At 41.5% G+C, this 14,074-nt stretch overlaps 1 protein-coding gene across 1 annotated transcript in view; it reads left to right on the forward strand.

The window, feature by feature from the left end:
- The window catches only part of CEP128 (centrosomal protein 128), a 348,318-nt gene that overhangs the window by 44,811 nt on the left and 289,433 nt on the right, over nt 1-14,074 (forward strand). The window contains exon 8 of the mRNA XM_081083727.1: nt 6,883-6,999. Coding sequence (XP_080939853.1) covers nt 6,883-6,999 — 117 coding nt within the window. The remainder of the gene's footprint in view (nt 1-6,882; nt 7,000-14,074) is intronic.

Consider the following 14,074-nt stretch of genomic DNA (forward strand, 5'->3'; position numbering starts at 1 on the left):
ACCTTATTGTTTGTTGTTGAGATATTTCAATGTTAAACTTCAGTGCCAGGTTTTAATCATTTCTGGCTCATCCTTACTGTTGGTGTATTGTCCTTCAGGCAGGATTCCAACTGAAAGGCTAGGGGCTGGGGGCGGGGGGTGGAGTTTGACCAGGGACCCCCTTCCTTGGAAAGGCTCTCAACTTCAGTTTTTCACCTTTGGCCGCACACATCTGTTAAAAACTGTTCAGCTTCTCAATGTCTCAGTTGCCTTTTCTGAAATGGGCTGTTATTTCAGGGAGAAAGTGGCCCTAAAATATGGACCAACCGACCGCTCTGAGTTTCTTTTTTATCTTGCATTTGGTCTCATATTTCTTTGCTTCTTTTAAGTTTTCTAGACTTAAATATATATATTTCAGAGAAGAAGGGAAAGGGAGAGAGAGAGAGAAACATCAATGATGAGAGAGAATCACTGATCAGCTGCCCCCTGCTCCATCCCCCTCCCCTCTGGGATCAAGCCCAAAACCTAGGCATGTGTTCTGATTGGGAATCTAAATGTGACCTCCTGGTTCATAGCTCGACACTTAACCATGGAGTCACACCGTCCAGGCTAGTTTTCCAGACTTTTATTTAAAATATTATTTATAGCTTTTTAAGTTATTTGCATTGGAAGGGTTGGTCTAAATTATTTAGCCGTCATTTTTGGAAGTGAAACTCCCTCAATCTTTTTGTATATATCAGATTTTATTGCTAGATTTGCTATTTCTAATGCATAAGATTTTAGAGTTTTTCAGGTGTTGTATGAGGCTTCTTTTACTTCTATATAGGTATACAACCTGTGAGCATGCTTGTAATAAGGGCTTTGATCCAGACTTGAATATCTTCAGTGTTCTGCTGAGATCCTTGTAGATTTGAGAAACTATGGGCATATCTAGCTGAACTGTCATGCTGTCTTTTGACATTGTTAGATATTTGGGATGGTTTTGTTATTGGAGAAATGTGTGGATAGTCCTTCTCTGTTGCAAGTGTGAGTTGGGTATCCCTATCCCCACTGAGTGCTGGGGCTTGGGTCCTTACGATATCTTGAGAAAAAGAATTTTCTGAGACTCGCACAGGATGATGAGTAATTTTTATTTGTGTGGAATTATATCTGTGGTTTTCCCAAGCCCCACATCACTTAATCCAATCCTGGAAGAGGTACAGCTGGGGATTCAGCAGAGTTAGAAGCAAAGCCAGTGTCCAGAGTTTCTGTACCATGGTGGAGCTGGGTCCAGTAACAGCATCAGGCTAGTTACAGGCCATTACTCCATTGTGTTGGGTCCACATGGCTGTGAGCCATGGGGGCAAATGCAGAAGCATGAGAGTTCCATAGGCCAGGAGTCAAGCTTGAGGAAGCAAGAGAGCAAGAGAGAGAACTCCTTTGACTAGGAAATTAAATATATTAAATCGTCCTGTACTTGTAGTGGCCATACTTTCTCTGGCCCATGACCTGTTCCCAGGTGTGACTGATAGGCAAGCACAGACTTTACTGAGCATGTGTCTGTTCTTCCTCTGTCCAGTCTCTTCTCCCAGGATCTGCAGGGAACAGGCTTCCTGGCAAAGCTGCACAAATTATATGCCTATAATATTTGGCCTTCCCTTTGTTCCTTTCCTGTTATTAATAACTGGGTGCATTACAATGGTATCAGTTTGAATTTTTGAAAATACTGTTTTGCATAGTGCACATTACCTTTGTTAAGTTTCACCTTTCACCATGTTAAAGAGAACCCAAAATGAACAGTTATGACTTCATTTTTTTTCTTTCATAAAGCAAATAAAGCTAGCAAGTACTATTTACATAGTCTGGAGTGTGAATGTGGGCCTAAAGTGTAACCACTGAGCTAAAAGTTAACAGCTAGCTAAATTTAGAGACAGCCTTTCATATCATCATTACCACTGATCGGAATCACTCCACATCAGTCAAAGCTATGATTGCACAACTGCAGGTCACACCTCACTATTCACAGCTCATTGTTGTAGTTGGTGTGTACTCCTTGCCAGTTTCCTCAGCTGTCACGTGTGCTCAGCTCATCAGGACATGTTCTTTTATATTGTCAGGATATGGAGAATTGGACACACCTAACTGGGCACCCAGTTGATTGGTTCACCTGCCAGTTCCTCACATCAAGTTGTGATGTGACAGCTTGTTTGGCGCTTTCTGTAAATGTGTTCTTAGCTGTACAGAGGGCATCTGAATCATGTGGGTGCATGTCGTCCTGATTAGGAAACAATTGTCTAATGCAAAAACTTAAAAGTGATATTATTTGAAATTTAAAAGGTCTTCCAAAGGCCACATGATGTTTACTTCCAATTTGTATAAGGCTTAATATAGGTTTTGTGAGTTACTTATTCCAACTGAAGTCAACATTTACATTTTGTAACTATTTGATGTATTGTGTTGCATTTTTGAATTCATGATAGCATACTGTCAGAAAAGATGTGGTTTTGTTATTTGAGCGTTAAGCTTCTCAGAGACTGCAACTGTTTCCCCCTCCAGATTTAGGTTTAGAATAAAATTTCCAAAATGATGTACATTCATGGTAGAAAACTTTTAAATATTGTACAAATATACAAAGAAAAATGAAGGACTGCCTCTATCTCCCACCAATTTCATTTTCTGTTGGTAACCGCTGTTAATCTCATTTATTGTGCATTATTCCGAGGCTACAGTTGTTTCTCGTGCATTTTCTCAGTAACTAAAATATATCTTGAAAGTTTATAGAACACATTTTTCTTTGAGAGACAAAAGGTATTGGTTTCTATCATACATGCCAAGATCTGATTTGTTAATCCTTTGTGAATCATAGATTTTTGTTTGTTTGTTTTTCAAGCTGCCTGTTGGAAAGGAATAGTTATTATTCATAGCATGATATTATGGAAAATATTTTATGTTAACACTTCATTGTGGTAATAAACACTTGCTATCTCATGGACCTTATACCACAGAGGACATTCTTTATCTGGAATTTACCCAGTTTAGTATGATATGAGTGCATGTTAAGTTTGACTATTTATGGAGGAAAAAGTCAGGTTTATTGTAGTTTCTATAGGAAGGTCACTATTTTAATTAAAAATGTAAACATGGATCCAGCTATTTCTGGAAGAGTTGGCCATGAATTGAAGTAAGAATTCTCAACATTGTGTTTAGGATAACATGGTTTTTGTACAGATTGCAACAGCAGGATATACAACAAATACTTATTGAAATGCACTTTACAACAGCATATATTGTGAAAGATCTGAGGAATCAACGTATTGAAAAGTCAGGATCAATCCCATAAACAGAAGACCTTTGCTTTCATTTCACCTCCGCTCATTAAAACTAGCTTTAAATGCTACTCTACTGTTTACTCTTATTATACTATTTTTATAAGTAAATATGGAGAAGTTGGACTCTGATATCTGAGTAATAAATTTAATTGGTTCACATGGATCTCTGATAAGAATGTACATTTTAATATTAGCTTTTAGTATTTTTCCTTTATGTCTCAGAAATAAAAAATGAAAATGAGGAGGCATTGATGAATGCAGTCTTTAAAATAATTCATATTACTGGGAATTATTTTATCATTCCGTAGTGGTAAGTATATGCTGTGTCGTTAGGTACAGAGCCCATGCTCTTCTATTTAGAGCGGTGTTTACCTGCTCTTCCTCTGGTCTGCTCAGTCTCAGAAAATGGCATTGTAATCTATCCAGTGGTCACCTAAGAGTCACTCTAGATCTTTTCCTTCATAGCACACTCCAATCCATGATAAAATTGTGCCCCTCTTATTTCTGAAATTTTGCTCAGTTCCATCTTCTTCTGTGTGATGCTTCTCTTCAGGCACCATTACTTCACTGAGTTCCCTCTCTCTCATTTTCTTTCCCTCTTTTCCTTTCCCCGTTCCCTCTTTTCCTTTCCCAAATCAATAAACATATCTGAGGGTGAAGATAAAAACATTTGCATTGGTTATCAATGGCTGCATATCAGATTTCTCTGAGCTTACTGGCTTAAAACATTTATCATCTGACAGTGTCTGTAGGTTAGGGTCCAGGCCTGGCTGAGCTAGCTCCTTTGGCTCTGAGTCTCTCACAGGCTACAGTCATCTCATATCTTGCCTGCAATGGATTTACTTCCTTCCTAGCTCATTCAGTTCCTTGTGGATTATTGGACTAAAATATCAGTTTGTCATGATTGGATGGTCACAGGGCTGTTTTATTTCCTTTCCACATGGCCTTCCCACAGAGCATCTCACAACACACAGCTTGTTTCATCAGAGCAAGCAAGCAAGAAGGCAGCAGAGAGGGCCAGCAAGAAGAACATATTAGTAAGATGGAAGTCATAATTTTTTGTAACCTAATTATGGAAATGACTTGTTCTGTATTCTGTTTATCAGAAGAAAGTCACTAGAGCCAGTCTAAACTCCAGAGGAGGAAATTACACAAGTGCATGAATACCCAGAAGCAGAGACCATTGAAACCTTGTCAGAATCTGCCTAACACAAACATTATTTAAAAACTGAGAAAGAATCATCAAATGCAGTAACTCTAAATCACATATGTCCTGGCTATGGTGCTGAAGTAGATAATGTCTAAGTAATTTTCGATTTTTTTTTTCAGTATTTGGTTACTTGAACTGTTTTAATTTTGGTTAGGATGCCAATAAGCATATTCTTCTTTCCTGAAATATAGAACTCATCCAACTCATTGAATTTAATTAGAGAAATCCTAACTACTGATTTAGTGTCAGTCCTTAATAGATAGCAAGCTATTAGAAGGCAGCGTCTGTGGATGCAGGTTGAGTATTGCTCTATGCCTAGCCTCTACCTAGCATAATAGCTGGAATGAATTAGTGTTCGTGCATGCTTGCTGGATGAATGCATGAAAGTGGACCTGGGATTATAAGATACTGCTGGAAATGAAGACTCATAGTACTGGGCTCATTTTCCTCACGGATTAGTTGTGTGATCCCAGATTAATAACCTCATTAGTGATTCATGTCTTTTGATTCAACAATTTCACTTAAAGATTGTATCTTTAGTGTACAAAAATAATCTTATATAGGAGTGTTTGTCACAGTATGTTCTAGTAAAAATAAATAATTGTTTTCTCATTATCAATAGGGAATTATTTTAATCAATTGTGAAGAACAGTGTACTTTTTAAAAAATATATATATTTTATTGTTTTTTTACAGAGAGGAAGGGAGAGGTACAGAGAGTTAGAAACATCGATGAGAGAGAAACATCGATCAGCTGCCTCCTGCACACCCCCTACTGGGGATATGCCCGCAACCAAGGTACATGCCCTTGACCGGAATCGAACCTGGCACCCTTCAGTCCACAGGCTGACGCTCTATCCACTGAGCCAAACCGGCCAGGGCAAGAGAACCGTGTACTTTTAAAGAATATATAGATTTATTTGTTGTCATGGAAAGTTGTCCATGATATGTAACAGAACAAAAAAATTTACAAGACACTATGTGAAATACCCAACTTTTGTTAAAAAAAAAAAAAGAAATGAAATGGATATGTGTTTGACTCATCATGTACATATGCATAAAAATATTCTGGAAGTATACAACAAGATATTTAGCAGTGTTTTCTCTTGGTGGATGGTATTAGCAGATTATTTTTATTTTTGTTATTCTGTATTGTTTGTGTTTAATTGTAATAAATATATGTAACATAAAATTTATCATTTTAGCCATTTTTAAGTATTCAGTTTAGTACATTCACAGTTGTATAATCAAATCCAGAACTCTTTTCATCTTGCAAAATTGAAATGATGCCCATTAAGTAAAAGTATCCATTCAGAACATCACAACTTTCCTAGGCATGTTGCCTCTGACAACCACCATTCTACTTTATGTATCTGACTACTCTAGGCACCTCATTACTTAGCATAATGTCTTCAAAGTTCATCCATGTTATAGCATGTGCAAGAATTTTCTTGCATTTTAAGGCTGAACCATATTCCATTGTATGTATAAGCCACATTTGGTTTATCTACTTAACTGTCAATGGACACTTGGGTTGTTTCCATCTTTTGGCTGTTATGAAGAATGCTGCTATGACTATGGGGGTGCAAATATCTGCTTTCAATTCTTTTTGGTATATACCTAGATTTGGAATTTTTGGATCATATGATAATCCTATTTTTAATTTTTTAAAAAACACCACACTGTTTCCCATAGTGGTTTACCATTTTGCATCCCACCAGCAGTGCAAGAGTTCCAATTTCTCCACTCTTTATTTTTATTTTTTTGGTAGCAGCCAAATAGATAAAATGTTTATTTTAGAGAGTCCCAATTAAATATATTTCAGTTTGACTTTAGTTTTTGATATTTTCAGCTGGTTTATTTTTAGCAGATCACAGTAGACAAGATTGACAAGCTAATGAAAATCCCTTTCAATTATTTGCTGTACATAAGCATCAAAACCTCCCGAGGCAGGTCATGCTTATAGATAATTAAAATGATAAAGAACTAAATAGATTAAACAGTTTATCAGAATAAGAAATGAGTAGCTCTACAAAATTGCTGTTTTTCTCCTGTTTCACCAGAGGGCACTCTTTTCTAGTTTATTGCCTTTAATTCTCACCTATTCAATTACTATTTTATGCGTTGAAAATTGTAAGTTCTTTTTTGGGATTCATGTTTGGATTATTTGGAGACTAATGATTGTTTTTAAAAATATTTTTTTTTCAGTTTTTGTGTGATCTATTTTATAATTGTGTCATGAAAAAGAGCTCTACAAACAAGCTAGTTTTAAATGCTTTGGGCAGTAGTGTATTTGGCATAAATGAAAAATAGAGGTCATTTAGTCTTTTTTTCTTCTCCACCTAACAGCTCTAAAATGTCAGTACTTCTGTTTGTTCGTGTTAAGGTTTCAGATCGGGTGGAGCGACGGCTGCAGGAAATAGAAAGGGAGATGCGCACAGAAAGAGAATTGGTGGAAAGACGCCAGGATCAACTGGGACTTATTTCTTTGCAGCTACAAGAGGTTTGTGAAAAATACCTTCTCAGAATGTTCGTTTTGAGCTTGGATAACTGTTTAGCTGTTGCTAAATTATTACAATTCCTTAGTTGTTGCCTGTGACAGTGTAGTTCAGTCCACATGAGAAGTATAACATGTTGGTTATAGTTTAGTGAGTGAAGACAGCCCTCTCTGAGTCAAACTCGGAATCTACTGCTTGCTAGCTGTGTCACATGGGCCAGTTCCTCACTTTCATTAGGCCCGTGGAAAGTGGAAATAATCGTAATTTTACTGTATCAGATTGGTGCGAGGATAAATGAGTTAATGCCAGTAAAGCACTTAACATAGTGTCTGGCCTGTGCTCAAAAAATGTTAACTGAAAGTATAATTTGATTAATTTTCCTTGACATAACAGGGGTCAGCAAACTGGCCACATGGACTGAATCTGGCCCTTTGGCTATTTTTGAAAATAAAATTTTATTAGAACACAGCCATTCCCATTATTTTCTAATTTGTTGGGGGTACTTTTGTGACACAATGGATGTGTTGAGTAGCTATGAAAGAGACTAGAGGCCCAGTGCATGACATTCATGCCCTGGGTGGGGGGAAGTGTCCCTCAGTCCAGCCTGTGCCCTCTCGAAGTCCAGGACCCCTCGGTGAACATCCCCCGAGAGATCCTTAGTGCTGCTGTGGAGGCAGGAGAGGCGCCAGCCACCACCACTGCGCTCGCCAGTCATGAGCCCAGCTTCTGGCTGAGTGGCGCTCCCCCTATGGGAGCGCATTGACCACCAGGGGGCAGCTTCTGTGTTGAGCATCTGGCCCCTGGTGGTCAGTGCATGTCATAGTGACCAGTTGTTCTGCTGTTCAGTAGATTTGCATATTTGGGTTTTATTATATAGGATTTTCCAATCCCTAGATTAGACTGTCATCAATAAATGAAAAATAGAGGTCACTTATTCTTTAGATACCATTTTATTTTGAAATGTCAGACTTATGAAGAAATTGAAAAATTAGAACAAAGAATTTCTGTATATCCTATATCTAGATTCCCCCAATATTCAGATTTTACGAGACTAACTTCATCATTTTTTCTACCCCCCCCCCCACAAACACTTTTTTGCATTAGTTACACACATGATATAAATATTTGATACCTAAACAATATGGTGTGTATGTTCTCTTCCTTAATCACAGGAAAATAACATTGGATCAATACTATGATGTAGTCTACATGTTTATTGAAATTGTGCCACTGATGTCCTTTTCTGGTCCAGGATACAGTTCAGAGTCACGGATAGCATTTGGCTGTCATGTCTCTTCAGCCTCCTTTAATCTGGAACAGTGTTTCAGTCTTTCATTGTCATTCACACCCCAACAACTTTGTAGAGTACTGGCCAGTTATTTTGTAGAATGTCTCATTTTGGGTTTGTTGATGTTTCCGCACAACCAGATTCAATACTTTTGGCAGGAAACCTAGAGTAATGGTATTGTGCTCTTCCCAGGAGATCATATCAGGAGGCACGTAATGTCAATTTGTCCCATAACTGAAAATTGAACCGTTCGTTAAGATGTTGCCTGCTAAGTTTTTCACTAAAATTACTATTATGTGTTTGTAATTATTTATTTTATGGGGAGATGCTTTGAGACTTGAAAATAGCCTAATATCACACCCATGAATTTTTGTATCTGGTGTTGATTCTTGCATGAGACACATTATTAAAAGTCATGCTAAATGGGGAGTTTTTTTAAAAGTTCCATCATTTTGTCCACATTTATTTTTGGAATTCTATAGTAAGGAAAGGATTTGTCTTTTTCTTTACTCATTCATTTTTATTGATATAGATTTGTGAATTCTCATTTTATTATATTGGTTATGTTTTATTATTATAGAAAACTTGAGGCCGGGTGCACAAAAATTTGTGCACTCGGGGGGGAGGGTGGGTCCCTCAGCCCGGCCTGTGCCCTCTCGCAGTCTGGGACCACTCGGGAGATAATGACCTGCTGGCTTAGGCCTGCTCCCAGGTGGCAGAGGGCAGGCCCAATCCCTAGGTGCAGCCCCTGGTCGGGCTCAGAGCAGGGCCGATTGGGGAGTTGGGGCACCGCCCCTGTCATGCACAGAGCAGGGCGATCGGGAGGTTGTGATGCCACCCTCAGTCATGCTCAGGGTAGAGCCGATTGGGGGGTTGGGGCACCATCCCCTGTCACACTCAAGTCAGGGTCGATAGGGATGTTGCGGCACCACCCCCTGTCACGCACAGAGCAGGGCCAATCGGGGTTGGGGCACTGCCCTCTGTCACTCACAGAGCAGGGCCCATCAGGGGGGTTGGGGCTCTGTACCCTGTCACGCACAGAGCAGGGTCCATTAGGGGGTTGGGGCACCGCCCTCTATCACCCACAGAGCAGGGCCAATCAGGGGGTTGGGGTGCCGCCACTCTCATACTCAGGGCAGGGCAGATGGGGAGGTTATGGCTCTACCCCGTCACACACAGAGCAGAGCCCGTGGGCGGGGCGGGGCGGTTGGGGCGCTGCACCCTGTCACACACAGAGCAGGGCCGATCAGGGGGTTGGGGCACCGCACCCTGTCACACACAGAGCCGCAGGGCGATCAGGGGGTTGGGGAGCTTCCCCCTATCAGGCACAGAGCAGGACTTATCAGGGGGTTGGGGCGCCTTCCCCTGTCATGAACAGAGCAGGGTGGATAGGGAGGTTGTGGCCCCGCCCCCTGTCACACGCAGAGCCGCAGAGCGATCAGGGGGTTTGGGCGCTGCCCCTTGTCACGCTGATCCCGATGCTGGGAGGCCTCGCGGCTCCGCTGATCCCGGTGCTGGGAGGCATATTACCCTTTTACTATTTAGGGTAGAGGCCTGGTGCACGGGTAGGTGCCGGCTGGTTTGCCCTGAAGGGTGTCCTGGATCAGGGTGGGGGTCCCACTGGGGTGCCTGGCCAGCCTGGGTGAGGGGATGATGGCTGTTTTCAGGCTAAGGGTGACTGAAGCTCCCAACCGCTCCTTTTTTTCTTTTTCTTCTTCTTTTTTTTTTTTTTTTCTGGGCCAGCTTTAGTTTTGAGGCTTGGCTCCAGCTCTTAGGCCTCCGCTGCTGAAAGTAGGTTTCTGGCCTTTGCTTACAATGTTGCGATCCTGCTGGCTGAAGCCCGGCGGACTAAAGCAGGTTTCTGGGGTTTTGTTTAGCTTCTATATTTATTACATAGTTGCTTAGAGTTGCAGCTCAGATGCCTACAGCGGCAGGCGGGGAACGTTGGAGTCCTCTGTCACTGAAGCAAGCAAGCCTCATGTTAGTTTTAAGCTGCCTGGCTGCCAGCTGCCATCTTGGCTGGCAGTTAATTTGCATATCGCCTTGATTAGCCAATGGGAAGGGTAGCGGTCGTACGCCAATTACCATGTTTCTCTTTTATTAGATAGGATAATTTGTCAAAATTCCCTTAAAATGTTTTTTAGACTTATACAAAAGGTATAAAAATTAGAAACAACAATGAAACAAAAAGATTAAAATCAAAAGGAATTGTTTTCTTTTACCAAAATGGTTTTCTCCAAAAGTGATGTTCTACAAATCCACTTGTGTGTGTGGAAATCATTACCCTTATTAATTGACAGATTAACAGAAATTTTTTAAGTAGATGTACTGCCGCTTGAAAATTAGGAACAAAAATTGCAACCCTGAAATTATATGTAAATTGATAGAAAAATCTGCTTTTGTTTTCTAAAATTCCACTTTCCTTCATTTCACAAAAGGAGGCATACACTTGTTAGTTGGTAATTACTTTGAAAAGGATACTTTGTTGAATAATTAGATACGGCATGTGGGTAGCCTTTTTTAAAAAACATTGATTTTTATACATTTATTCTCAAAGCAAATTGCATCTGGTGAGCATAAGAATAGTACTGAAGAGACAATTGCTCCTTTTGCAAGAGAAAATTAGAAAAATTTTCTGTACTTATTTTCTTCTCTCTTTGCAGAATGCCTAAAATTACAAAGAAAGAGGGGGAGTAAGATTGCTTCCCACGCCCTCTGAGAGCCTGAATATTTGCAGTGTAATTGTCAATTTGACTAAAAGCTTGAGGTGTGATTTGGAATGCCATTTCTGACAATACAGTAGAGGATCACTATTGATAAGAAATGTTTAATTTCATACCTTGTCACTTTAATATACACAGTGACCTATGCGCTTATAAAAGGTGGTTTTAGATTGAATAGTGCAGGAAGGATTACTTCAGGCCGATGCATTTCCTACTCCCAGCCTAAGTGGCTCACACTCTTACAGAAAGGTCATGTTTAAGGAGAGAAACACTGCTTTCTTTTCAATATTAAAAAATACTTATCATGTGTGATAATGGTAATCAGTGTTTTTTGTTTCTGGCTATGGAGAGAAACTGAATCTGCACTTTTAGCTATTTAGCCTCCCTAAAATGTATAATTCAATGTTAGTGAAAGTTATGACATTTAAAAGTTGTTAAGAGATTAGGAGCATTTATTAAAAATTGCAGGATGTCAGAGATTTCTAGGTATAAGGTCGTATTATAGAGAGGCTATCTATGGCTTGGGCTGAAGCCTACTTCTTTTCAGTGATCTAATGAGGCCCTTAGGTCCTCAGAGCTTTATCTGTTTCCACCTACACTAATAAAAGAGAAAGATGCAAACTGACCATACCTTTGAGACACCCACTAGCCACAGGAGTGAGTATGCAAATTAACCCAACAAAGATGGCAGGTTAATTTGTATATGCAGGCGCCGAGCGGCCAGGGGCAGGGTGGGACGCTTGCGTCGTTGCCACAGCAATAACGCAGGTGTTCCACACCGCCCCAGCCGCTCTGGGCCTCTGGGCAGTGTGGGAAGGAGGAAAGGCGGTTCCAGGCCTGAGTGAAGGTGTTGCCAGCAGCCAGGGGAAGGAAGGCCCATTCTTGCACAAATCTTTGTGCATCGGCCTCTAGTTTAATTATAAAACAATATTTATTAATCTTTGGAAATCAGATGAGGTGCTGGGGTCCAACCCCAGCAGGTCCAGGGGTCCCCAAAGGTGTGGACGGAGTCGGCGAAGAGGGAAAGACTCGGAGACAGCGTTCAGTTGATCAGCAGCCTAGCCAGGATCTCCAGCCAAGTTCTGGTCTCGATCTCCAGAGAGGTTCTGCTCTGGATCTCCAGCAAAGTTCTGGTTAGGATCTCCAGCCAGGTTCTGTGTCCATGTTCTCTTGCTAGGGTCTCCTGCCAGATTCTGTGTCCATGTTCTCTTGCTAGGTTCTCCAGGCTCTCCAGCCAGGTTCTGTGGCCATGTTCCCTCACTAGGTTCTCCAGCCAGGTTCTGTCCAGGTTCTCCAGCCAGGTTCAGTCACCAGGTTCTAGTCAGGTTCTCTTGCCAATTTATGTAGTCTGGTTCAGTCCAGGATCTTTTGCCATATTCTCTCCAGCGAAGTTCTTCTGTCTCTAGAGAACGTTCTGTGTAGGTTCTGTGCCTAGGTTCTGTCTCTCTCTCTGTCTCTTGCTGTCTTGTTACATCTGTATTTATACCAGTTGATTCAATCCTATCAATCTCTATTCCAAAGGTTAGGGCGTTTCTTATCTCCATTCCAGGGAGTAAAGATTATGTAGCTTAAGCATGATTGTTCATAGCTAAAGTGATTAATTACCTGCCTGGCACTTAGTTAAGAGGTTTTATTCCCTCCCTAACTTCAGGGGAAAATCCCTACCTGGGGAAACAATCTTTTTCAGAGAGGAGACCTTGGTTAAAACACATAGTGCCAAGAAGGTGAGCGAACATTTTAAGAACAGTATGCCATATATGCCAGGTCCTTTGAAACAGCAAGGATGGACCGGCTCCCGGCAATGAGGAAGAGCCGCTCTCCTTTTCTTGTATAGAATTTTTAAGGAATTGTTGACTTTTTTCTGTTTTTTTATTTTATTTCTCTATTTGTCTGAGCAAAGGGACTCTGCGTACTCTAGAGTCAGTCCACTTCCTTTTTGAGCCTCTACTGCTTATGATGTCATGTGAATGTCAGTTTTTCATAACCCTATAAGGATTTTCACTGGCCATCAGACCCCTCATATCACAACTTTGTTTTGGTATCTCAATATCTCTTTAGAAAGAGGAATCCTATATAATAAAGAGGTAATATGCAAATTGACCCTCACTCCATCACACCATCACAAGATGGCCACGCCCACAGTGGAGGCAGGGTTCCTGTAACAAGTGATCAGCAGGGACCTGAGGCTGCGTGGCACTGGGCTGGGGTGGGGGACCTAAGGCTGTGCCCCCCACCTGGTGGGGCTTGATGAGGGACCTCAGGCCATGCTCCCTGCCCTGGACTGGGGGACCTGAGGCCATGCTCCCCACCCTGGTGCCGGACTGGGGGACCTGAGGCTGCACACCCCAACCCTGGCACCAGGCTGGGGGACCTCAGGCTGCACTACCTGCCCCGGTGCGGGGCCGGGGGACTTGGGGCTGCACCCCCGGCCTGGTGGGGCTTGATGGGGGCCCTGAGGCTGCATCCCCCCACCCAGCAGGGCTTGACAGGGGACCTGAGTCTGCGCCCCCTGCCCGGTGCTAGGCTGGGGGACCTGAGGCTGCACACCCCACCTGGCGGGGCTTGACAGGGGTGGGGCCGGCCGGGTCTGGATCTCACCCAATGGGGGTGGGGCTGGCCGGGTCTGGGTCTTGTGGGATTTTGAGGTGCACGTGGGTGGGCAGGGACTTGACTCTGGGTTCCACAGTGTGCCCCAGACTCTGACAGGAGGAAGATTTTCATATACATTTTACTAATTTTCTTTCATCTCTGACACTTCTATTATAGAGGAAGGGCAAATAGCAATATTAAAATGTTTCCTCTAATTAATTCCCTTTTAATGTGCATGAATTTTGTGTACTGGGCCACTAGTGTTTTATATTAGTTTTGCAATAATCTTCTTTTCATATATCTTTTAATTTTGAGCGGTTGTTCTAGTACTCTGAACTTCTGATGAAATTCAAATATTATTAAGGTAATAACTATCATCAGCCTTTCTTTGTTGAATCATTATACAAACAATAAAGTGTTTGTTTAACATTAAGGTGCATTTATCATATTAACAGACTCCTTTCGATCACATGCTTAATA

Source organism: Myotis nattereri (assembly GCF_964212035.1).
Source record: "Myotis nattereri genome assembly, chromosome: 1".
Classification (NCBI taxonomy): Eukaryota; Metazoa; Chordata; class Mammalia; order Chiroptera; family Vespertilionidae; genus Myotis; species Myotis nattereri.